The 26,407-nt window shown below is 35.7% G+C and overlaps 1 protein-coding gene across 8 annotated transcripts in view; it reads left to right on the forward strand.

Annotated features, from left to right (window-relative positions):
• Window positions 1-26,407, forward strand: part of NT5C3A (5'-nucleotidase, cytosolic IIIA) — a 42,405-nt gene that overhangs the window by 9,421 nt on the left and 6,577 nt on the right. The window contains exons 1-6 of one of the 8 annotated variants that reach the window (XM_055420905.2): window positions 11,625-11,684; window positions 12,387-12,482; window positions 15,643-15,697; window positions 23,771-23,869; window positions 24,868-24,937; window positions 25,945-25,991. In XM_055420905.2, the coding sequence (XP_055276880.1) occupies window positions 15,662-15,697; window positions 23,771-23,869; window positions 24,868-24,937; window positions 25,945-25,991 (252 nt within the window). In that variant the 5' untranslated portion in view covers window positions 11,625-11,684; window positions 12,387-12,482; window positions 15,643-15,661. Of the gene's footprint in view, window positions 1-9,559; window positions 9,581-9,968; window positions 9,989-11,598; window positions 11,685-12,386; window positions 12,483-13,668; window positions 13,713-15,642; window positions 15,698-23,770; window positions 23,870-24,867; window positions 24,938-25,944; window positions 25,992-26,407 lie in introns of those variants that run through there. The other 7 variants (XM_055420908.2, XM_088834589.1, XM_088834588.1 and 4 more) reach the window with 7 other exon arrangements.

The raw sequence follows: 26,407 nt of genomic DNA on the forward strand, positions 1-26,407 counted from the left end.
ACCACAGTTCAAAAGCATCAATTCTTTGGCGATCAGCTTTCTTCACAGTCCAATTCTCACATCCATACATGACCACTGGAAAAACCATAGCCTTGACTAGACAGACCTTTGTTGGCAAAGTAATTTCTCCTTTTAATTATCGGTTGTAATTTATGTCTTCACATAATAACTTATTTGAAATCTAATGTCATGAACCTTACCTGATAGATCAGTTCAGTTCAGTCACTCAGTCGTGTCCGACTCTTTGTGACCCCATGGACTGCAGCACACCAGGCCTCCCTGTCGATCACCAGCTCCTGGAGTTAACCCAAACTCATGTCCATTGAGTCAGTAATGCCATCCAACCATCTCATCCTCTGTTGTCCCCTTCTCCTTCCACCTTCAATCTTTCCCAGCATCAGGGTCTTTTCCAATGACTCAGCGCTTCGCATCAGGTGGCCAAAGTATTGGAGTTTCAGCTTCAACATCAGTCCTTCCAGTGAACACTCAAGGACTTGGATCTCCTTGCAGTCCAAGGGACTCTCAAGAGCCTTCTCCAACACCACAGTTCAAAAGCATCAATTCTTTGGCACTCAGCTTTCTTTATAGTCCAACTCTCACATCCATATATGACTACTGGAAAAACCGTAGCCTTGACTAGACAGACCTTTGTTGGCAAAGTAATGTCTCTGCTTTTTAATATGCTGTCTAGATGTTCCACCCTTAGAAAAACAGGGATCAGGGAACTCATGCAATACTGCTTTTCTGCCAGCAGGTGGCAGACTTCCCCTCTCATGGCACAGTGTTTCCTTTCTACTTTACCTTTCTTCTTAATGCACTTTTATGTTTATTCTTTGTTGCTTTAACCTGAAGTGAAGCAGAAGGTACCACCCCACAGTGTGCCATTTTGGCATGTGAATTATTTGGTGTTGAAGGCAGTCAAGATGCAGCCGACTCAACAAAAACTTTTTACCTCCTCCTTCAGTTCAGTTCAGTTCAGTTCAGTCGCTCAGTCGTGTCCGACTCTCCACGACCCCATGAATCACAGCACGCCAGGCCTCCCTGTCCATCACCAACTCCCGGAGTACACTCAAACTCATGTCCACAGAGTCGGTGATGCCATCCAGCCATCTCATTCTCCGTCGTCCCCTTCTCCTCCCGCCCCCATCCTTTCCCAGCATCAGAGTCTTTTCCAGTGAGTCAACTCGTCGCATGAGGTGGCCAAAGTATTGCAGTTTCAGCTTTAGCATCAGTCCCTCCAATGAACATCCAGGATTGATCTCCTTTAGAATGGACTGGTTGGATCTCCTTGCAGTCCAAGGGACTCTCAAGAGTCTTCTCCAACACCACCTCCTTACCTGCCTAAAAATTTAGAAACGGGTCCTGTACCATGAGAGAGCTATTACCAAAGATCACAGTTTTCATCTGGGACATTTCCCTACATAGAGGTACAAATGTTTGCTTACCAAACGTTTGATCTTCCCCTCTTCCTGGGAATTGCCTTCCTCCCCTCTGGAGCCCCAGACCCCTGCCTTTTTCTCCTTAGCTCAGCATTGTATAATATATAAGGCTTGAACAATTGCCTGGCTGTCTTTGGGGCTTATATCTTTGTGGGGGCTCTTGTAGCTACGAAATTAATTTTTTCCGTTAATCTTTCTTTCTAGTACAGGGGGATCTCGCAGGAACCTAGAAGGGTAGAGAGAAAATTATTTTTCCTCTCCTCCTAAAAACTATTAAGCTTTGAAATTTAAGCCAAGTAAGATAGTATTTTGCTATTACAGATGTAAATGCTATTTGTCTCCTTTTTTCGATATATGTTCTTCATTTTCAAGGTGCCAATAGGTTACAGAGTTGTTTAGCAGTTGATTGGAGAGTTGCTCAATGTGTTTGGCAAGTTCCTGCTTGTAATCAGGTGGAAGTAGATGATCACAGGTTTAACATGATGTGGGTTCCTGCAAGATCCTTCCTGCCTCTGTTATATCTCCTTTGAAGACTTGTCATGGTACAGCCTTCTCATTTACCTTACCTGAGATGTCCTACTCAGAGTCTGGGTTCAAAATAACACCATCAACAAAAATAATAATAGTTGTGTTGTTATACAGTCTTCCTCCATGAAGTTTGTCAGTTCATCTCAATTTCTCTCAGTCACACTTTTAGCTTTCAGAGGGAATGAGACACTTGATCAATTTTAATATAGGGAGACAGGAAAAACTTGAGAACCTAGCCTAGCTTTATAGCATAGTAAAATGTTACAAAGAAGAAACCCACTGAAGTTCCCTAAGATAAAAAGGGACTACAGCGACATTAGAACTAGGAATTAATTAGAAACTGAGTTGCATTTGGCTTAGTTTGGCACTGTCTTGTTATCTTGTATATCCAGATAATGCCAAACTATTTTTGCCACATGCTAGTTATTCAGTAAATGTTAATTCTTCTATCTTTTCCTTCTATAAATAAACAAAGCTTTTCTTTTCCCATCTTGATTTTAGACATGATGTTTTGTAGTATGTTCATACTAAGTAATGCATTTAAAAATTATCTCTAATTTTATTTGATAATAGTATTTTATTTGAGACCTCAGATTTGGAGATAAAAACTGAATGGTTTTATTATATCATACATCTTTCTCAGAGTTAAAAATATTAAAAAGAATGAGAGATATACAGCATTATGCCAAATTTTGAGCAACATTTTTTAATCTGCATTTCTGCTGTCATCTTTGTAGATGGTTCAGCTGGCCTGGGAAGCACACGTAGAGAATTGGCACATACCATCATGTCATTTTCAGTTAATTTCACTATAACTGTACAAGAAGCATGAGTTATTATAAAGGATAAAGCTCACTTTTGAGTCCCCTGTAGTATACTTACAGCAAGCACAGATCTTGATCATTATAGATTTAATTAACTCATGGGGTCTACACCATGTGTGGATTTCCAGTCATTTGATTCAGCTTTAGGGGAGTTTTGATGACTGACTCATGAATACCTGAATTACAATTAAGCTTTTTATAAGGAATTTCTCCATTTTTTAATTATTTGCCTATTTTATACTTAACCTCCCATTGATTTTTCCTCTTTTTATTTCTGAGATAGAATAAATTAGTAAATCTAGATGAGGGGGAAAAAAGTAATCTGCAATTTTCACCAACCAAAAAAACCCATATTTTAGGAAACATACTCCTTTCTCTTTCTATGCATATAACTGTTAAGTATTATTTTTCCCATGGGAAAATATATATCATACTATATAACATTGTTTTTAAAAAGATAATTCACTTGTTAATTTATTTCCTAATAACAAACTTACCCTTATTTTAATAACTATATTATGTTACTTCGGTCGTATATGAATATCATCAATTATTTAGCAAGTTCTTCATAGTTGAGCATTTAGCTTGTTTCTCATTTTCTATTATGATAAATAATGGATCAGTGAACATTCTTGTAGCATCTATGCATGTCCATGACTGTTTGTTTAAATGGAATTGCTGAAGCAAAGCCTTTTGAATATGCTGCCAGGTCACCCTCTGGAAAGGTTGTACCAATTTATATTTTCACCAACAGTATATCTGGATGGCATCACTGACTCTGTGGACATGAGTTTGAGTGAACTCCGGGAGTTGGTGATGGACAGGGAGGCCTGGCGTGCTGTGATTCATGGGGTCGCGGAGAGTCGGACACGACTGAGCGACTGAACTGAACTGAACTGAACAGTATATCTAAGTACCTACCTCCATGTTTTCCTGGAAGTAGGTATAATTTTTTTTCCTCATCTTTCCCAAATGATAGCTTTTTTAAAAAATTGTTTCTATTACTTTTGAAGTTGAACTTTTAAAATAATTGACCATTTATTTTCTTCTTTGCTGAATCATCAGTTCTTTGTTTTGATTTGCAAGAATTTTTATAAAATGCTTTTGGCCATGAGAGTATGTTAGAAATACATTTTTCCAGTTTTTTTTTTTTAATTTCACTTCCATTTTTGAGTAGCTAAATATGACCCTCCTTTTCATACCTTTGAACTAATTCTTTATAGAATGCTTTGCTGACCTTAATGTGTATATAACTCCTCATTTACACATTATGACTTCATTTTATAGCCAGGGTAGGAAAATACAGCATATTGTTTAGTTTATATAGCTTATTCACTAGTTTATCCTCCCACTCATAGAATGAGGAAGGCTACTGCAGAAAAAAATAGTAAAGTATTATGATTTTGTCCCAATGGATAATTTTCTTTTCACGTCATAAATATGACTTAACCTATACTGCCCTTTGCTTCTAAAGAGGTATATAGTAACAATATATACAGTTTCACTTTTATTTTGGAACATATAAGTTTTAAAAAATAATCTTTTTTAAATCTATAAGTTTTTTTTAAATCTATAAGTTTTAAAAAATTATCTTTCCTCTAAGTATTTTGTTCATTACAGAAAATTTAGAAAATACCGAGAGTATGAGAAGAAAATACAGTCATTTGTGATCCTGTCATTTCTCTTTGATAACTATTAATTGATTTTTGGAATATATTTGTCAGTCACGTTAGATGGTTATTAATTAAATTTAGTTTGTTACTGGTTTATTATTTAAACTTTTATATGTTTATTCAAAGTAAAATTAGGTATGTTTTCTCTTTTTGAGAGACTTTTGTCTTAGAGTTTTATACTAGTTAGTTCAGAAAAGAAATTGGATAGTTATTTCATGTGTTATAGTTTATCTAGCATGGAGCTATCTGTTAAAGTTTGAAAGAGCTTACAAATGCAAAACTGACCACAAAGCTTTTTAAAGGCTGTTTTCTACCAAACTATGAAAGGACTGATGCTAAAGCTGAAACTCCAATACTTTGGCCACCTCATGCGACGATTAACTCACTGGAAACGACTCTGATGCTGGGAAGGATTGGGGGTAGGAGGAGAAGGGGATGACAGAGAATGAGATGGCTGGATGGCATCACCGACTCTATGGACATGAGTTTGAGTGAACTCAGGGAATTGGTGATGGACAGGGAGGCCTGGCGTGCTGTGATTCATGGGGTCGCAAAGAGTCGGACATGACTGAGCGACTGAACTCAACTGAATGAGCAAGTGTTCCACTGTTGGTTTTGTTTTGGTTTGGTTTGGTTTGTTAAAGTATAGCTGACTTATAATGTGTTAGTTTCTGGTGTCCAGCAAGGTGATTCAGATATATTTTTATGGATATCCTTTTGCAGATTCTTTTCTATTATAGTTAATTACAAGATACCGAATATAGTTCCCTGTACTATACAGTAGGACCTTGTTTATTTTATACATAATGGCTTTAATGCTAATCCCAAACTTCTAATTTATCCCTTCTCCCACCCCTTTCCCCTTTGATAACCATAAGTTTGGTTTCTGTGTCACACATTTCATATTGAATGTAATATATGTTATCAAGAGGCTTCCCAGGTGGTGCAGTGGTAAAGAATTTGCCTGCCAACACAGGAGACGCAGGTTTGATCCCTGGGCTGGGAAGATCCCCTGGAGTAGGAAAAAGCAACCTGCTCCAGTATTCTTGCTTGGAAAATTCCATGGACAGAGGAGCCTGTGGGACAGTCCATGGCATTGCAAAAGTCAGGCATGACTGAGCGACTGAGCACACATATGTTATCAAAACTTTTCTAAGATTAAGTTATTTGGTTTGCTGTGTTGAGTTATTACTATTCAAAGAAGTTTTGAAGGGGTTATATTTTATGTTTTCTTCTACTTATACACTTTTAAAAACTCAAGTTATCAATCACTGATATCATCCATTTAATTTTAAATAATTCTTTGTTATATGTTATTAGTTTATAAACTTGAATCTCTTTCAATAATTTTCTTCATTGTTTTCTTACCTTATTATTTTTTAAATGAGTTTGTTTAGCATAGCTCAAAGAAGGGATAGTAAGTTCAGTCTTTGTACTCTCCTTTTAGGTATGCTGGATATAATACACCAATAATAAAAGCCATTAATAGCATAACTGTTTCTTACCATTTTTAATATAACCCATACCAAACTAGTAATCCCAAGCAATACTGTTTCCTTTCAACATATAGAATACCAACTGTGTGATGTGGAAAGAGACCAAAATTAAAACAAAAAGTTTTTCCTGCTGTTACATTTCAGGCACAGAAATTTAGACATAATGAGACGGGAACATCATTTTCAGTGCTGAGCATCTTGAATGTTTACTACTATTAATAGTACATTTGAGAGGATAGGAAGGAAGAAACACTTCCTTCATTTATGGTATTGTCTTACACCCAGTTTTCTTGAACTTGACCTACTTATTACAACATAGATGTCATTTCCTTAAAGGAGTTTACAGAATTTATTACTTTTTAAGTGAAAAAATAAAAAGATACAGACTATGTTCAAGAACTTCATTTGAGTTTCTGAAAATTAAGTTACTCAATCGTAGATTGTTGCATAGAGTTTTTAAGAAATGCATTGAGACCAGACCGATAGGTTTTCCTCAGTTTGTGTATATGTGTGTAAATTCATAAATGCAGCAATAAACTGTGCTAACAGTCACCAAATAGGATATGTTTTTCAAATTACTTTAAATGAGAAAAAAAACTTATAGGAAAATCTTTATTTACTGTTCATTTTCCCAGTATGTAATAGTTCATTATTTTCAGCTGTTTTTGCTCATTAAATATTTTAAACCATATTCATATAAACATTTATATCATTTATTTCAGTTTTATTTTGACAGTCACACTGTTGAAGTTAGTTGACTTGATTTTTTCAGAGAAGTTTTGATAGAAGTCAAATGCCTAGACAGGTATTTTGCTTGTTTAAAAACATGGTCTTGCTGTTTACATCATGCAGCAATTAGCAGGAACAAGTTTTGCAAGAGTCCTTATAGAGAGGATTACATGTCATCTATGAATTGTCTTCCTTCTATGACTTTATTGCTTGGTTTGGAATAACTTCCGAGTGTGTCAGTCAAGTTCAGGTTGAAATTTAAAAATATATTACATAGAGGAATGATAATTGGATTATGATAAACTATAGTTAAGTCATAGGCTAGATTATTGAGAAATAACTGTATACCACAGGTTTTGCGTGAGATTATGAAGCGGTTTTTTTCCTATACAACTGTTAATTAATGCAATACCTTTATTCTCTTTACTCCCTGACCGAAGATTAAAAGCAAAATCAATTAATAAGTTATTAAGATTTAAATGGACAGATTTTCTCTGGACTTTGTTTTTTTATTATTTCAAAACTTTTCATGGCAAAGTATGAAGTGATCATTTTTAGCTTTTCAAGTTAATTGAAAATTGACAACATCTAAACATCGTTAACAAGTTATTCAGAAATACAAATGAATATCCCTTTCTATAGTGATAAAGACAGCCAGTTTCAGTGTTATAATGGGAGAAAAATCTGCTCAGTATTTGACTTCTGCATGATTCTTTGCTCTTTGGTCTATCAGTTTCAGGTTTAGAGTTTCATTAGGAGTGGTGTGAGTAATTACTGTTTCTATGATAGTGAATAAAGAAACTCCCAGGCAACAAGGCCCAGTCGTCGTGTCCAGAGATGAAAGTCCACTGTGTGCCGATAAGAGTCTGCCTTTATGACTTCCTCCTGGATCTGTTAAATCTCCTCTCAAAAAAAAAAAAAGATTCTAGAGCTATTTGAAACAAAATTCATTTTCTTTCATTCAGTATTTTGCGTCTGTCCTTCCTTTTTTCTGGCAAGTTTCAAAACATTGTTCTTATTGATACACATCTTTAGTCCTCTCATGTAAGTGTTATGCTTATATTATTACCTAGAAACAGTGCTGATGTAGTAAGAAAAAGAAGGCTTCCAGCTCATCTGTGTAAATAATAAGTGACTTCTCCCAGATCTTAGATTCCTTATCTATAATGAAAAGGGAAGTATTATCTTTCTCTTAGGGTTTTACTTATTAAATTACACATGCATACCTTGTTTTACTGCACTTTACATATTGCAGTTTTACAAATGCAAGGTTTGTGACAGTTCTACATCAAGCAAGTCTGTTGGCACCATTTTCCCAACAGCATTTACTCACTTTGTGTCTCCCATGTTGGTAATTCTTGCAGTGTTTCAGACTTTTTCATTGTTACTGTATCTGTTATGGTGGTCTGTAATCAGTGATCTTTGATGTTCAGTTCGGTTCAGTCGCTCAGTCGTGTCTGACTCTCTGCGACCCCATGAATCACAGCACGCCAGGCCTCCCTGTCTATCACCAACTCCCGGAATTCACTTAAACTCATGTCCACAGAGTCGGTGATGCCATCCAGCCATCTCATTCTCTGTTGTCCCCTTCTCCTCCCGCCCCCAAACTTTCCCAGCATCAGTCTTTTCCAGTGAGTCAACTCGTCGCATGTGGTGGCCAAAGTATTGCAGTTTCAGCTTGATGTTACTATTGCAAAAAAATTCGGACTTGCTGGAGGCTCAGGTGATTAGCACTTTTTAGCAGTAAATTATTTTTAAGTTAAGGTATCAGTTCAGTTCAGTTCAGTCGCTCAGTTGTGTCCGACTCTTTGCGACCCCATGAATCACAGCATGCCCGGCCTCCCTGTCCATCACCAACTCCCGGAGTTCACTCAAACTCATGTCCATCGAGTCGGTGATGCCATCCAGCCATCTCATTCTCTGTTGTCCCCTTCTCCTCCCGCCCCCAGTCCTTCCAAGCATCAGAGTCTTTTCCAGTGAGTCAACTCATCGCATGAGGTGGCCAAAGTATTGGAGTTTCAGCTTTAGCATCAGTCCTTCCAATGAACACCCAGGATTGATCTCCTTTAGAATGGACTGGTTGGATCTCCTTGCAGTCCAAGGGACTCTCTTGTTTTTTTTAGACATAGAGGGACACCTCACCAGACATACAATCCCATCCCCATGGTGTATACTCACTTACTGGATGGAATTCAAAGGCAGACATTGTCTCCTACATATGATCAGGAAACAATACTCATATTTCGTCTCTTCTCTACTCTCCTTAGAGTAACAGGACAGAACACCATCAGAGCCAAAGCCATCTATCCCTTAGAGACCAAAATACCCCTCTTGATAAGAAACTAGCCATCTTGGTTCTCATGCTGTATTTTATTTTGTTTTAGGTTCAACTGGCTGAATTCTCTGCTTTAGAAATATTCTTCAAAATAATCCATCCATTTGATGTTGACTGGTTCTGATTATTTTTTTAACTTTCTTTTCTGATTATGGACATGATTAGTTTGACTACTATAACATGGTAATAAGCCGTTTTCCCCCAAGGAACTCATTTATTTTATAAAGCTCAGAAAATAAAAATGGCCCTTTACTCCCATTGCTGATACTGTCTTATGTGTTCTACTTTAGATTTTCCTGTGCTTATCTAAAGATTTTCCCCAAAAAATTGAACTCTGGCTATCAATACTCTCATAACTCCTTTCACTCGATAATAGATCATGTATATCTCAGTATATCTGTAAATATTGATCTCACAGAGCAGTACTGTGTATTGATTTACAGGCATGCATTCTGAAGTCACAGAAAACTGAGTTTGAATCCATTTCTGCCATTTGCCAGCTATGAGGATAATAGTAGCACACACCTTCTCGGGTTATGAGATGAGATGAGACGAGGTATGTCAAGTGCTTAAAAGTGTCTGGCACTCAGTAAACATACAGTAGACTGTAACTATTTATAGTAATCACTTTTGAGAACTGTATAATTTTTATGTGTATTCCACAATTCACCTCCCTTGTATCAATAAACATTTAGATACTGGGTGTTTAGGGTGTTTACAGTTTCCCAGTATTATAAAGTAACTCTGCCATATACATCCTTACAACTAACTCTTCATACACTGCCCTATTTCCTTAGGGTAAAGTTCTTAGGACATAAAGTTGGTCTGTTCAAAGGGAATGTGTATTTCTAAAGCTTTTAATAGTATTTCTAAATTCCCCTCCTAAAAGGTTGTGGAACTCCAACTCCACCATTTTTTGTTGTTTTCCTTGGAGAAGATTCATCTGGAGTGATCTTTTAAAAAGGTATCTTTAAAATTCTTGTCAGTGCTAACCATTTTAATATATTAAAGGACAGTGTAGTCAACGGATTCATACACAGTACAGAGGTGTTTTCAAAATGGATCACCTAGCTGCCCTTAAGCCTCCATTGTTGTTGTTTTGTCGCTTAAGTCGTGTCTGACTCCTGCAACCACTTGGACTGTAGGACCATTTGAACCACTAGGCTCCTGTGTCCATGGGAGTTCCCAGACAAGAATACTGGCATGGCTTGCCATTTCCTTCTCCAGGGGATCTTCCCAACCCAGGGATCAAACCTGTGTCTTCTGTATTGACAGGTGGGTTCTCTACCACTGAGCCACCAGGGAAGTCCTGAGCCTCCATTACTAAAATATAAAAGAGTTTCCTCTAAGAGGAATATTATGTTGTCAATCTTCTCATCTTATTAAAATGAGATAGTAATGCCAAATTTTTAACATTTGGTAGGTACCAAATTTGGGTAATTTGTTAGTGGCCTTTTTTAAAAACAACTTTTAAATTTTTTTGTATCATTTGTAGTACAGAGTGCTACTTCACAAAGTTTGGTTACTGAAATGTTTTGTTGGTTCAGTTTCCTTTGAGTATAGACGAGAAAAGGCTAGTATACAAATTTATTTACATGAGTGTAGCGTAGCCCTGTTCCTAATGATAAAGCTTTCTAGAGCCAGTACTGTAACTTATCTATCAGGCCCTGCCACATGGTATTAGCATATTTAATCCTATGACTCAGGTTAAAAACAAAGGTTAAAAACAAGACTGATTTCTCTTTAAAGGGTAAAAATATTTATCTTCACAATGGTTTGTTTTCATTTCCAGCAGGAAGGGAGCTTTTTCAATTTTTTAACCATAAAAATTAAGTTTCATTCTGTTCAGGTATTTTAGTAGGTCTGTGCATGGTCTTGTTGAAATTTACAGTGTAGGAAAACATGAAGGAAAACATAAAAATCACTTTAAATCCCATTACCCTGCAATGAAGATTGTTAACAACTTACCACACTTTAATGCAAATATTCTTTTTCACGTCTTACATGAGCTAATCTTTTTAAAACTGTAAAATACACATGACAGAGTTTACTATTTTAACTTTTTAAGTGTACAGTTCAGTGGCATTAAGTGTATTGACATTGTTATGAAACCACCACCACTGCTGCCATCCATCTCCAGAGCACTGTTCATCTTCCAAATTGAAACTCTCTACCTGTTGAGCAATAGCTCCCCGCTCTCCCCTCCCCCGGCCCTGGCAAACAAGACCTTGTCTTTTTCACTTTGTATTAAAGTATAATATTCGTACAGAGAAGTGCACATTTTACAAGCGCGCTGACAATTGAATTACATGATGAGGAAGAGGGTGTTTCAAGTGTTAAAACTGTTGCCGTTCCTCTTTCCTTTGCAGAGCAAGTTGGCAGTGCTCTAATAGTAAGATTTACCTTCTCTTTCTTAATTGCCACATTATTTTATTTGATCCTGTTCTGTAGACTGACTGGTGACTAGTGCCGAGCTAGCAAGCCTGTCACCCAGAGCATAATAAAGCACTGTGTAGTAGTGCGTCACAAGACTGATTTTGCATAGAGCATATTAGCCAAGGCTTCTGGGACCGCCCTCAGCTGCACCTTGTGCTATATTAGTACTCCTCAGACAGGAAGAATTTTCTTTTGCTGCTGTAGCTTGTCCGGTTACTTTCAGGGTAAGTTCATATAAACAGTGAGTTTCTCTTGTTGAACTTCATCTGATTCTTAACTTGATTCTGTATCTTGTTGAAATTTTAGGCATTTAAAAAGCCAAATTAAGTAAATTAAAATAGAATGATCCTGTGTAACGTAAAACTTCTTTATAGTTTGCAAAGATATGAATATGGAAAACTTTGCAGTGTCTTGGGTCTCAGAAATTCTGATTTGTAGGAGCTAATTTTAAGAGCTTCTTGTTTCACACGTTGATGTTAAGAAAAAGCCATGTAACCTCAGAAATCTCTTTTCAGGGGGAAGAAAAAATCCAATTTTGTTGTTGATTTAGTTGTTGTGTGACTCCATTTTGCTGATAGCTACATGATTTGTGTACCTAGGATTAGGAACTTTTTATTATTGCTAATAATAAAGATAATTTTTATTTTGTGCCTATAAGTTTTATCCAGGATATCATGGAATGGATTTATATTAGTTATGTTTTATAAATTAATAAAAGCTGGATTACTGTCTGTAAGGATTATAACACACTGTATGATGAAAATTAAGATTCAAGCATATACATTACCATCGATTCAAATATGTGTATAACAGCCTAGAATGATGTGGTTTTCTGAGATTCAAATAATTGAATTGCCTTATTTTTTATAGTTAGCTAATGCAGCAGACCATTTCTTAAATGTAGTTTACTTGGTTTTTATTGGCAGCCTGTATCAAGCCCCACATCTCTGGATATTGTATACTACCTGTGCTGCTGTTGTAGGACAAATTCAAGGACAGAGTAACTCAAGAGTATTCTGAGGGTAATCAGTATAAATTATCTATTTTCCCTGTGCTTTGGTTTTCTTATCTTGAAAAACACTGTTAGGTAGTAGGGCAGAGGAGGTGTGGAGGATAGATGAATAAACTCTAAGCTCTGAAATTGTGTATTTTCATAAGTATCTATAAAATTCTGAGAAGCCACGTTTTGCTATTTAAGAAAATTGGTATAAATTTCCAATTTTTAAATAACTAACCTTTGAAATCCATTTTCTTCTCTCACCTTCTCTTACTCTCCCACCTTCTGCTATTCAGTTTCGTTTTTGTTTTATGTTTGTATCAAGAGTCAGTTTCACTTTCCAGTTGGTACTTTTTGTTGTTGCTATTTTTTTACTGCTGCCTTGAAAATCTAATTAGGGAGAATTCTTTAAATGGCCCCCAGTAAAACTGATTTTATAATGTTTTACAAATAATGAATTTATAGTGCCATTTTCCATGTGCTGATCACCCTAAGTGTCATTATTAAAAACCCAAGCTTAGGACAAGTAATGTATGTTGCCAGAGATATGCAGTAAGATTTTTAGGACTGTTGCTGATACCCTGTCCATATTGTAGTAATACATACCTTTTCTTATATAAGTAGTATACAGTTTATCATTCAAAATTTCATTACTTTATCGTATAGTTTAACTTGCTGAAAGAAGCAAACTTAAAGCAGAATCCCAGCTTTTTAAGCTAATAATATCAATAAATTTTAATATTTTTCCACTTTCCTATAAGACAGTCAAGAGGGCCTTTAAAAGTATTCAATTTGCATTCAGATAGATACTTTAAAACTGTATAAAGGCAAGTCAGATATTTCACTTGATACAGAAATTTTCAGTCATTGATTTATAAATAACTTCAAGGGGTAAAGATGATCATCTGAGAATGAAATACCACAGTAGCTGAAACTTGTCAGTTCTCAAGCTTACGCTCAAGTGAAGTTCTTACCTCTCGCTCCAGTCTTTAGCCTTGTCCTACATATTTCTTGAAACGAACACTGTTACAGTAGAGACCTTAAAGTCATAGCAGAAGAACACAAAGTAACTATTTTTCCAGTTTCCACATTTCCAGTCCACATTTAAAGATTCCAAATACTTCAAAACTTTCTTAGGAGTTCATAGTTCAAGGGTAATATTTTCTATTTTTGAACAAGTCTTCTGTACTCGATTTGTTTTTTTTTTTCAGCAACTCTTCTCTTGAAGCATCTGCAACAGATGACTGCTGGCAAAGTAAGCCAGAACTTTATATACCAAGTATAGGTTTACAAGCCTATTGGTTTAAAAATACTCTGCCCTAATTTTCAGTGTCTTCCTTAGAATACTGCCAGAATGCTGACATTTATACCTTAGTCTGTACAGTTTTTTAATGATAGTGATTTTTTTTATTAGGACTATAGTATCACTTGTGTGAGATTATCTTTGAATAAGGATAAATTCTGGTCAGATTCCCACTGAGGACTAGGAAGAATGAAATATTGTCTCTTGAAATTTACATAGTATCTAATAAGCTATTAGGTTTGCTTAGTCCTAAAGTTGGCCTTTATTTATTATCAGATCAAATTTCTGATCACTTTTTGTTTACATTTGTTTTTGTTTAATGAAAATTAATTTGTTAAATTAATTTTGTTTGTAAAATTAATGAAGAGATCATGAGAAAGATGATTAACTCTTTTACCTACTAACACTGGCTTTTTTTTTCCCCTTTCCTTTTCTACTGAACATGAATGAAAGCTCCAAAAAGAGCCATAGTTGAGGATGGAGATTAGAGAGGAATTGGGTCTGCTGGGCTACATGTAACAAAATATTTTAGATGCCCAGATAGTAAAATGTATTCTTCACTGCTTGAACTGTTTTCTTTCAGGTTTTTCAAATGTGTCAGAATATGATTTTTTTTATAAGTTTTACTGTACTTTTTCACATTCTCCTTCCTCTTTTTCAAGCTAATAAAATGTTTTTATTTAAATAGTGCCTTCTGAGAAATCTAGAAACCCTTTTCAGATATTAAACATTGAAGAAAAGCCATAAGCATTTCATAGTTTATATTTTGGATTCCATAAATGAAGAAACAGATTTGCCAGGCAATTTCAATGACAGTACTTTTTTCACATGTGAAAAAATGGAGGTATCCTACTATTTAAATATTGTTTATCAACTCTAAGATGCCATCAATTATAAGATCATCGACTTACTAGCAGCCTTTCTGAGAGGGGTGGGAAATACTTTTTCAAGTAAGATATTTCCCAATTTTATGTACTTTAAGTGGAATAGGGGGTGGGTTTTAGAATCTGAGAATATTTTTTATATCTACTACACACACTTTAATTATAAAGAACATTCATCTAATGTTCAACTTATGTTACCAGAGTCTAAGAAAAAGTTTTTTCCTCTCAGCTAACTTACCCTTTTTAAATAGCACTATTTAAATAGTGCTTTCATTATAAAATTTTGCTTACCTAGAATAAAGTGAAAGTAGAGTCATTGAGGAGCAAAAATAAATAATTTTCCTTAAGATTTACACTGCAGAAATGAAACTTAGTATAATAAGATGTCTAACCCAAAACCCTTAAATGATCATTCAGTTAAACACTATCACTTGCCTATTTTGTGCTAGACACTATGCTAGATTCAAATACAAGTCAAATCTTAGTTACAGCATTTCACAAAATTAAAGATTTTAATATGAGAAAGTTGAAGAATAAATTTGACTTCTGTGGATTATGTTTCTCCTTACATTCTGTTTGTATATTTCTTCACTGATTCAGGATTAATAATGCTGAATTAATTAATAATTCAGGATTAATAATTTTCCCACAAACTTCATCCTTACATGTAGAGAAGATGTTGATAAAGTGCTCATGCAATAAAACATTTTTTTCCAAATATATACTTCACTTTAACTCTTTATTTAAATCTTACTAAACCGTGTAAGTTCTTATAGGAGAGCTGCAAGTTCTCCACACAAAATTTTTAGCCCAAAACTTTGTGAGATAGAGTAAAATCTTTGCTGAGCTTCTTAGGAAAGAAAAAAGCTGCCTTCAATAACTTAGTATTTCTGTCAAACCAAAAGTGTATGAACATACAGGAAGAGCCTGAAATGTATGTGTGTCACATGTACCTTTTTTCTCTCTCTTTTACTGTGACATCACCGGGGAAAATCCAGAAGATTGGATAATCAAGAAATGCTTAATCAAGATTCTGCTGTACATGCGAAAATGGTGGGTATTTGAATATTTCCAGTTCCATTTATTAATGGTGAATCTGCACCACTTTTACCTCTGTCTTTAACCAAATAATTAATTATGGGACTGTACGCTTACACAGATCTTTCTTCACAACGTTAGACACACAACAGAACTTCAAATACTTGTTGAATTAAACTTCCTTGGAATTTTTTTCTGCTTGAAATATAATGTGAATTAAAATGTTTTTCAGCAGATAAAATGATTACCCCGTTCCATTTTGTGCTAAATTTTCCTTGCTCAGTAACAGCACAGTTATATCATACAACATGAGATCTTTTATCTTAGGCCTCTGAATTAAAATGACAAGCATTTAACTAATTTTTTAAAACTTTTTGAACAGTAGTAGCTTTGATTGCATTATAGACATTAGGATGAGGTAGGGAAAATACAGGTTTTGGCTTCAGAACTGGCTTCAGATCATAACTCAGTCCTTATTAGCCGTGACACCCTTGAATGCAGGCAACCATCTCACCTTTAAGAAATGCGCATGAAACCACCAGCCTCCTGTTGTCCTTATTCATATCTTTCCCCAGCTTTATTAAGATGTAATTAACCAACAAAATTATAAGATATTTAAAGTGTCCACTGTGATTATTTGATATGCATATACATTGTGAAAGTTTACCCCCTTTAGTTACCATATCCATGACCTCACAAGCATACCTTTTTTTTTTTGGAGAATATTTGAGTTCTACCTTTGGGGTAAATTTCAAATATATAATAATAATAATCACCAGGTTATACATTATATCCTCAGACCTTATTCATCTTATAATTGAAATGTCCTTACACATATTTAATGAAAAACTATATATATAAAGTTCTTAAAAGCACTTTATAAGTACTTATAAGCACTCAGTGAATGTTAATCTCCTATATTATGTTCATGTTTTATATAAGTAGGATTTGTAAATGTGGGGGAAATTATGTCCATCCTTATTCAGTCACAAAATTTTAAAAATCACTATTTCTTTCTCTCTTTTAAAGAGGACAGCTGCTCCGTGATCTCTTTCTTATTTTCTCTTTCTGTTCTTTTTGTTCTTCCTTTTCTCTATTCTTTCATTCTTTTTCTTTCTAATTTTCTTTTTCTGGTTTGAACCCATAAACCAGAACTTAGCATGCAAGCAGCTTTGTATCACCATTAGTAAATCGCTTGTTTCATTTAACTTTCCTCATCCAATGTGTGATGGGAGGTTAAAATGTATTCAGAGTGCTGATTAAACTTGTTAGCAGTGTACTTAGAACTCTTCAGTTCAGTTCAGTTCAGTCACTCAGTCGTGTCCGACTCTTTGCGACCCCATGAATCACAGCACGCCAGGCCTCCCGGTCCATCACCAACTCCTGGAGTTCACTCAAACTCACGTCCATCGAGTCGGTGATGCCATCCAGCCATCTCATTCTCTGTCATCCCCTTCTCCTCCCGCCCCCAATCCTTCCCAGCATCAGAGTCTTTTCCAGTGAGTCAACTCTTCGCATGAGGTGGCCAAAGTATTGGAGTTTCAGCTTTAGCATCAGTCCTTCCAATGAACACCCAGGATTGATCTCCTTTAGAATGGACTGGTTGGATCTCCTTGCAGTCCAAGGGACTCTCAAGAGTCTTCTCCAGCACCACAGTTCAAAAGCATCAATTCTTCGGCGATCAGCTTTCTTCACAGTCCAGCTCTCACATCCATACATGACCACGGGAAAAACCTGACTTTTGTTGGCAAAGTAATGTCTCTGCTTTTTAATATACTATCTAGGTTGGTCATAACTTTCCTTCCAAGGAGTAATTGTCTTTTAATTTCATGGCTGCAATCAGCATCCGCAGTGATTTTGGAGCCCCAAAAAATAAAGTCTGACACTGTTTCCACTGTTACCCCATCTATTTCCCATGAAGTGATGGGACCAGGTGCCATGATCTTTGTTTTCTGAATGTTGAGCTTCAAGCCAACCTTTTCACTCTCCTCTTTCACTTTCATCAAGAGGCTTTTGAGTTCCTCTTCACTTTCTGCCATAAGGGTGGTATCATCTGCATATCTGAGGTTACTGATATTTCTCCCGGCAATCTTGATTCCAGCTCGTGCTTCTTCCAGCCCAGCGTTCCTCATGATGTATTCTGCATATAAGTTAAATAAGCAGGGTGACAATATACAGCCTTGATGTACTCCTTTTCCTATTTGGAACCATATGTTGTTCCATGTACAGTTCTGACTGTTGCTTCCTGACCTGCATACGGGGTTCTCAAGAGGCAGGTCAGGTGGTCTGGTATTCCCATCTCTTTCAGAATTTTCCACAGTTTATTGTGATCCATACAGTCAAAGGCTTTGGCATAGTCAATGAAGCAGGAATAGATGTTTTTCTGGAACTCTCTTGCTTTCTCCATGATCCAGCGGATGTTGGCAATTTGAACTCTTAGGATGAAGCATATGAAATTGCTGGTTCTTTAATACATGAAATAACAGTCCAATGTTGGCGGTTTTTTATGGTTCAGTCTAATACTTGAACATGATCTTTACATCCATTGCCTGATTGGCATTTGATTTATTGATACTGAGCATAAATATCTCTGAATTAAGTCAGTCTAAACTCATTTTCTTGCTTGAGTTGATTTTCTTTCTTTTTTTTTTTTTTTTACGAACATGAATACAAGTGATATAAAAAATCCTACCATATAATTTGTTGTTACCAGGATCCTAGAACCTTCTACCATGTGTCTCCTTTAGAAGCAAATGCAGTGTAGTTGGGGCTTCCCTGGTAGCTCAGCTGGTAAAGAATCCACCTGCAATGCCGGAGACCCCAGTTCGAATCCTGGGTCAGGAAGATCCCCTGGAAGAGGGCATGGCAGCCCACTCCAGTATTCTTGCCTGGAGAATCCCCACGGACAGAGGAGCCTGGGGGGCTACAGTCCACGGGGTTGCAGAGTGGAACACAACTGAGGCTCAGCACAGCACAGCAATGTAGTTAACTTACAAAAGCACTGTGGAAGGAAAACAATCCTTTTGAGATGACACATGTTTAAATAATTTTTATTATAGTCTGAATTTATATAATTTTTACCTTTGGTGTGCTCTTCTAAAAAATTGATAATATCTTTTTAAGTTGCCAGCTGTACCCTCAAGTTCTAGAAAAACAGAGCTATTTATCCTTTTCCCACATTAGACCCTATACTTTGACTCCTCCCCTGTCTCAGCACACCCAAATTCTGCTTCTCTCCAGAAGCCCAGCTCCGTGGGTCTCCCTCCTTTGACCCCAGCAGAAGTAATCTTAGTTTCTTCTGTTTATCTTGTATTGTATATGGACATCTTGACAATGTTTTATTATTTGGATTATTTATATTACAATCCATGTTAGAGAAGATGCATTTGAGTATAAGATGTATATCTTACTCAAACTTCTATATCTCTTACAAGGTTGCTTAACAGAGTGCCTTACATTTAATGACTATATGGTAAATGAAGGAAAGAATTTGGCCTACACTACTTTAATGTGGAGACAGGCCAGATGTGTGGTAGGCAGGAGAGATGTCTATCAGTCAAATTTAGCAGTGCTTAATCTTCAAAATAAAGCGAGAATCATCTAGGTGTGTGAGTGAATAAATGTACAAGTCTGCATAGGTGGCTTTAAAAATCTATACTTTTTATGTCATCACACAAAAATTGTATTGCCCACTCCTTTGTACCCATAATAAAGACTTCTGTTTGTACCATATTTGACCATTGGAAAATATTTTCACTGAGAGCTTCAGACAGAGATTCTTAAGTAATTCAAACTCATTTTTATGTGAGCTATGTTTAGAAATACACAGGTAGACATCATTAGGACAGTTTTATGACTACCAGGCAGTATATTGTCTCAGTGTAGCCACAAGATGGTATCAAATAATCTAATCAAATAATCACATTATTTGTTCACAAATGCTGTGAACAAAACTGTATAATTTTGATATCAATTTCTTTAGAAATCATACCTTCTGAATATGGAAATAGACTAATAATTAGGAGTTCATTTCATCTGTACAAGTACAGTATATTTAAGATTAGCCAGAATAAGTGTATTTTAGGTTTTCCTTAGTTGTCTTTAGTATTGATTCAGCTTAGGCTCTCGTCAGCCAGAATACTCTGATTCTTGTCAGGAAAGCTTTGCTCCTTCCCCAGCATTTTACATTATGACCTTATAAAATGAATGTTTTTTTTTGCTCATAAATGATGGAAACTTTTAGTCCCTTATTTATTTTTCATAGCATTGTATTATAATCAAACTAGGAAGTTTTCAAACAATTCAAAATAACTTGCCCTTCAAATTTCAAGTATCGTTATTTTATGTACCACCAAACAGGTAGGTGTATTGTGTCCAAGAGGACTATGAGGGAGGGATTTGAGGGGGTAACAGAAGCATGTGACATGTGATGAAGTGCATACTCCTGTAGTCTGCTTCACAATGTTCTGATATTCTGATATTCATTGATAACATTTCATACAGTAAATTCTGTTTCTTAGGCTGTATTCTAAAATATTTGAGTAAAATGTCTAAAAGTCTAACGTCTCAAGTTTTTGAGAAGTATTCATCATATACTTCAGTAATATATGTATACTGTGAAAAGGGAGATATGGTATTTTACCATATAATCCAAGGCAGATATAATTTTTATATTTCTTACACCTGTGTCCTCCGCCCTCTTGTGTTCTCTGGAAACAGCAGCTACCCTTTCATCTGTCTTCATCACTCTTATTTCACTGTGGTACTGTTTGGGTGTTCACTGCTCATTTATCTGAAAATGAATGGTTATATGTTGTGCAGAAGCAGGAATAGGAATGCCTCTAGACACTGGTTGTCTTTATTTTCACTGTAAAATAAACCAATCTAATAGTTGATAGCCTAGCAGAAACCAGCCTAATTAGAAGTCCTGTTTAAATATGGCTTTTTAAAATCAGATGTATTGTAGGATGTGATTTCCTTGAGGCAGGACACCTTCCTTAGTATGGACACACTGAAACGAAATTTCTCATTTTTTTGGTGAAAATAGAGTAAGTAACATATACCCTCTGTTGCTTTCAGTTAGTTATTGAATAAAGCGTATGCTGTTTATTATGCATCTTCCAGTTAAGGCACATGTAAGAGCAGAATTTGATTAGGGGATTAGTTTACTCGCTAAGGTATTTGTAAGGGAGCATCAGAAGTGACAGCAGTAATTCCTAAAATTCAACAGGAAAACAGTATCAGCATCATATCCCTAGCTTCTTATGTCTGACACAAAGTAGACACATGGTAAGTATTTATAAAACGAATGGGTGTTCAGTTCAGTTCAGTTCAGTCGCTCAGTCATGTCCGACTCTCCGCGACCCCATGAATCACAGCACACCAGGCCTCCCTGTCCATCACCAACTCCCGGAGTACACTCAAACTCATGTCCACAGAGTCGGTGATGCCATCCAGCCATCTCATTCTCTGTCGTCCCCTTCTCCTCCCGCCCCCAACCTTTCCCAGCATCAGAGTCTTTTCCAGTGAGTCAACTCGTCACATGAGGTGGCCAAAGTATTGCAGTTTCAGTGAATGAAAAAGAAAGGAATAGAGGAGCAAGTGCCTGTTGATTTTTCTCATCTGTTTAAAAAATCACAATGAAATAAATAGTGATTTATTTCAGTTTGGTTCAGTCGCTCAGTCGTGTCTGACTCTTTGAAACCTCATGAACTGCAGCACACCAGGCTTCCCTGTCCATCACCAACTCCTGGAGCTTGCTCAGACTCATGTCCATCAAGTCGGTGATGCCATCTAACCATTTCATCCTCTGTTGTCCCTTCTCCTCTTGCCTTCATTCTTTCCCAGCATCAGGGTCTTTTCCAAGGAGTCCGTTTTTCACATCAGGTGGCCAAATTTTTGGAGTTTCAGCTTCAGCATCAGTCCTTCCAATGAATATTCAGGACAGATTTCCTTTAGGATTGACTGGTTTGATCTTGCATTTATTTAGATGATTTAAATAACCTTTATTCTTTTGAAATATCAATAATCTCAGATATGCTGATGACACTACCCTTATGGCAGAAAGTGAAGAGGAACTCAAAAGCCTCTTGATGAAAGTGAAAGAGGAGAGTGAAAAGGTTGGCTTGAAGCTCAACATTCAGAAAACAAAGATCATGGCATCTGGTCCCATTACTTCATGGGAAATAGATGGAAAAACAGTGGAAACAGTGTCAGACTTTATTTTTTTGGGCTCCAAAAATCACTGCAGATGCTGATTGCAGCCATGAAATTAAAAGACGCTTACTCCTTGCAAGGAAAGTTATGACCAACCTTGATAATATATTAAAAAGCAGACATTACTTTGCCAACAAAGGTCCGTCTAGTCAAGGCTATGGTTTTTCCCGTGGTCATGTATGGATGTGAGAGTTGGACTGTGAAGAAAGCTGATCGCCAAAGAATTGATGCTTTTGAACTGTGGTGTTGGAGAAGACTCTTGAGAGTCCCTTGTACCGCAAGGAGATCCAACCAGTCCATTCTAAGGGAGATCGATCCTGGGTGTTCATTGGAAGGACTGATGCTAAAGCTGAAACTGCAATACTTTGGCCACCTCATGTGATGAGTTGACTCACTGGAAAAGACTCTGATGCTGGGAAAGGTTGGGGGCGGGAGGAGAAGGGGACGACGGAGAATGAGATGGCTGGATGGCATCACCGACTCTGTGGACACGAGTTTGAGTAAACTCCGGGAGTTGGTGATGGACAGGGAGGCCTGGCGTGCTGTGATTCATGGGGTCACGGAGAGTCGGACACGACTGAGTGACTGAACTGAACTGATTCTTTTGAAACACTTTAAAGTCCATTTAAGTTAAAAGGATCACTGTATGAAGGTTAATTGTATTGCAGGTTATCCTCCTACCCTATTTAAATATGACTTTTTGAAATTAAGTGTAGTATAAATTCAGATCTTTCATTCATGAAGAAAAATTTACTGTTCCTACTTCTGTTTCCTGTCCACTTCTGTATTCATCCTCCAATCTCAGGAAGACATGTTAACTTTTTTCTGATTTTCTGATTTTGACCATTATGTAGGAACAGTATGGGACCTAACAGATTTACCTGGTCAGATTCTTATAGCAGAGATACAAGGCCTGGGGAATTTTTCATAACCGTGTCCATAAAACACATGAAATATGTTAATATTGGAGATAACACACATATAATAATAGAATATAAAATAAAGTTCACTGGATACAAGCCACTGTAGAATCTTAATTTGAGGTTCAGTTATTGTCTTTTTATACTTGGAGCTGACTGTTAAATGGCTCGTAGTTTCCTCCCCCGAGTAGTCTTGTGCTATAAGAGTACCATGCTGGTGCTAATTTTACTCTGATCAGTTTCATTCTGTCTGTGATATGGTGGAAAAAATAAGCTATTTACATAACGTTAAACTGTTGAGCAAAACTAAAGCCTGCATAAACCAGTCTAAGTAGCAGCCTTAGCCCAGGTGGTCTAATAGTTAGTAGTAATCTTAATTTGGAATAAATCCATTGTAAAATTTATGTCAAGAACAATAAAGTTTTGGGGGGTATAGTACAATAAAGGAGTAAAGATCTTGAAGCCGCCTTTCAAATTAAATACATTGATATTAATTTCAGAAAGCCAGATGCAAAAGTATATAATGTGAATGAGATAAAGTATGTGCATATACATGCATGTTGCAATCATAGAAATGAGAATAATGGAAAACATTAAAACGCTTACTTGTTTAGCTTTGGGCAGTAAAATTACAGGCAATTTTTCTTTTTTATACTTCTGTTTTTTTCTGTTGTGAACATGCATGACTTATAATTAGAAAAATTGCATTTTCTGATAATGTATTTCAAATGTAGTTTTGTCTTAATTTTCTAGATGGAAATAACTGATGTGCTTTAAATTTTTTTGGCTAAATAAATGGCAATTTGTTATGGTGGTTTGCTTTTTTTAAAATAATGCCTCAACACTTTTACATTTTTAAATAATATAAGCTTTTTATATTACTCTGCTTGGTATCAAAGAAACCTGGGGAAAAAGAAATTTAAAATAGTTAATTCATTTCTTTGATTCTTAGATGCCAGAAATCCAGAAAAGTTCAGTTCACATCAAGAACCCTACAAGAGTAGAAGAAATTATCTGTGGTCTTATCAAAGGAGGAGCTGCTAAACTTCAGGTGAATCATTATCAAGAAGCCTTTAGAATTAAACCTCTTTTTCATGTTCAAGCAGACTCATTCATTTTATGTCTTGCTACAATCTGAATAAAGAAAGCTTAGATGGACAAGCTTTGCCTGTCCTCTTGGAATGTAAAATCTAAGAGATGTATCTGGAATTGGTCTAAAATATGCAGAATACCCCGCTGGAAACAAACAAAAGTTAATAACCTTGAAATAATTTTAGCTTTTCTTTAATATTAAGTGCTTAGCTAACTAGTGCTATGTATTAAGTATTAAACCATCTTAAGTAAATTGATTAACAATATGATTAATAATCTTTAAAATGTGGACAGTTTCAAGGTGTTCTTTTAATATAATAAATCATAGTAGTCAAAGTAATGTGTAACTATTAGGAGATAGCTAATTTTTCTAATTCTTTTTTTAAAGGAATGTTTTACATGTAAGTTAAATAATCTGGATATTCACTAAAAACTTATTCCCTTTTTTAAACATTTCTGAAAAAAATATTTAACCCAGTCTCCTAAGTTTCAAGAGCTGGTAAACTATTGCTGTGTATCATTCATTCATTCATTGGTTTAGTTTATTTAAATAGACAAATTAAATCAAGAATCTACAGTTTCAAGAACTAGAAGCATGGCATAGTTTATTTCCACTGCACTTTTGTACATTGACCAAGTAGGTTGAAATTGTGCAATGTTTTATTGCTATCGGAAATAGTAACCGTATTATCTGCAGTTTCAAATTCCTATACTGATTAGTCAGATTTTATTTGGTGACTGTGCTGGGGTACTTAAGGTTCACCCTGTAGTTAAGGAAATTCTCAAGACTTGACATATGAACTACTTTAGAAAACTCAGTGTAGACAGAATAACCTCCAGTGGAGGGCAGGGACCGAACACTCTAGAGGAGTCTCATTCTTCTAGAAAATGTGCATTAAATAAATGTCTGGCCTTGGTGGCTGTGATTTCATAATGCCTTTTCCCCTTTTCTTGTAGATAATAACAGACTTTGATATGACCCTGAGTCGATTTTCTTACAAAGGAAAAAGATGCCCATCATGTCATAGTAAGTATGGCATTCATAAATAGATTCACAAAAGTAATCATCAAGTTCCTTTCTTAACCTGTGTTATCTGAAATTTTGTTTTTTTCTTCTTTACGGACATTGAAAGTGAGAGGGGCCTTCTTTTTTTATTATACTTTGAGGATTTGTTTTCCCCATGTTACATGAATGGCTATTTTCCTGTACGATTTTGGTTGCAAGAGGAATGAAGACTTCTGAAATTTTCTCTCCAAATGTGGTCTATTTATTTGGGAAATATTTAAATGAATTTAAACTTTGAAGTAGCCTAAAGAAACAGGTTTATCAAATACTTTGTTTTCTAGGAATGTTACTAAATTTTTGTGTCATTGATAAGTTAAGTAAAAAAGTGCGTTACTAAATAAATAGCAACTTAAAATGTGTTGCTGGAATAATATACCTTTTTTGTTTTCCAAACTTGGCAGTGAATTTTTAAAATAATACTCCTCAACCTGACAACCAGGGATATTAGCCCTCTCTTACTTACTGTTGCAACATGTGTAACTTGAGAAATCATTGATAAATTTATTTTTAAAACCACTAAAAATTACACCCTTTGGCCCAATAATTTTTCTCTGGAAAATTTCTAACTAAGTAATCCCAAATGTCGGGAAAAAGCTTTCGATCTAAGGTTTAGATTTTAAAATCATTAGATTTTCTAGGAATGCCATGTGGATTATAACACTAAGACCAGAAGTTGTAATGATCATGCTTCTTGACCTGGCATTTAAGTTAACAATAGTAAGTTATTTATATTACTGATAGCATCAACCAGAGTATTTCTTTTCTTTTTTTAATCTTTTAATTGAAGTACAGTTGATTTACAGTGTTATGTTAATATGTACTGAGTACTTTGCTCAGTTATACACATATATACTCAGTTATACACATATATATATTCTTTTTAGTATTATTTTCCATTATGGTTTACCCCTGAATATTGCATATAGTTCAGAGTATTTTTTAATGCCTAGTTTGCTTTCTTTCTTTAGATGTCATTGACAACTGTAAGCTAATCACAGATGAATGTCGAGAAAAGGTAAAGACTATAATCCAGGGTTACTCAGAGACATCATTACCCTTTTTGCTGAGAATTTTTTCAGGTTCATTCACACAAACAAGAATAGATGCAAAAGTTCTTATAGCCATATCTGGCACAGAGTAAACACTCAATCGATCTTAGGCTTATTGTATGGATTATATGCTCCCAACTTATTTTAACAAAAAAAAAATTAATGATAACTTTTTAATAATAAAACTTTCATGAGAAACTTTTAAATTGATTACCAAATTAGTCTGATGTCCTTACATTAACTGGGGAATTAAAACAAAAATATTGTGATGGAAATTCCCTGGTGGTCCAATGGTTAGGATTCTGTGCTTCCAATGGAAGGGGCAAAAGTTTAGTCCTTGGTCGGAGAACTAAGATTCACGAGTCTTGCAAGCAAAAAAAGG

The sequence above is a fragment of the Moschus berezovskii genome, chromosome 3 (assembly GCF_049115385.1).
Source record: "Moschus berezovskii isolate FMDL1 chromosome 3, NW_MosBer_1.0, whole genome shotgun sequence".
NCBI lineage: Eukaryota > Metazoa > Chordata > Mammalia > Artiodactyla > Moschidae > Moschus > Moschus berezovskii.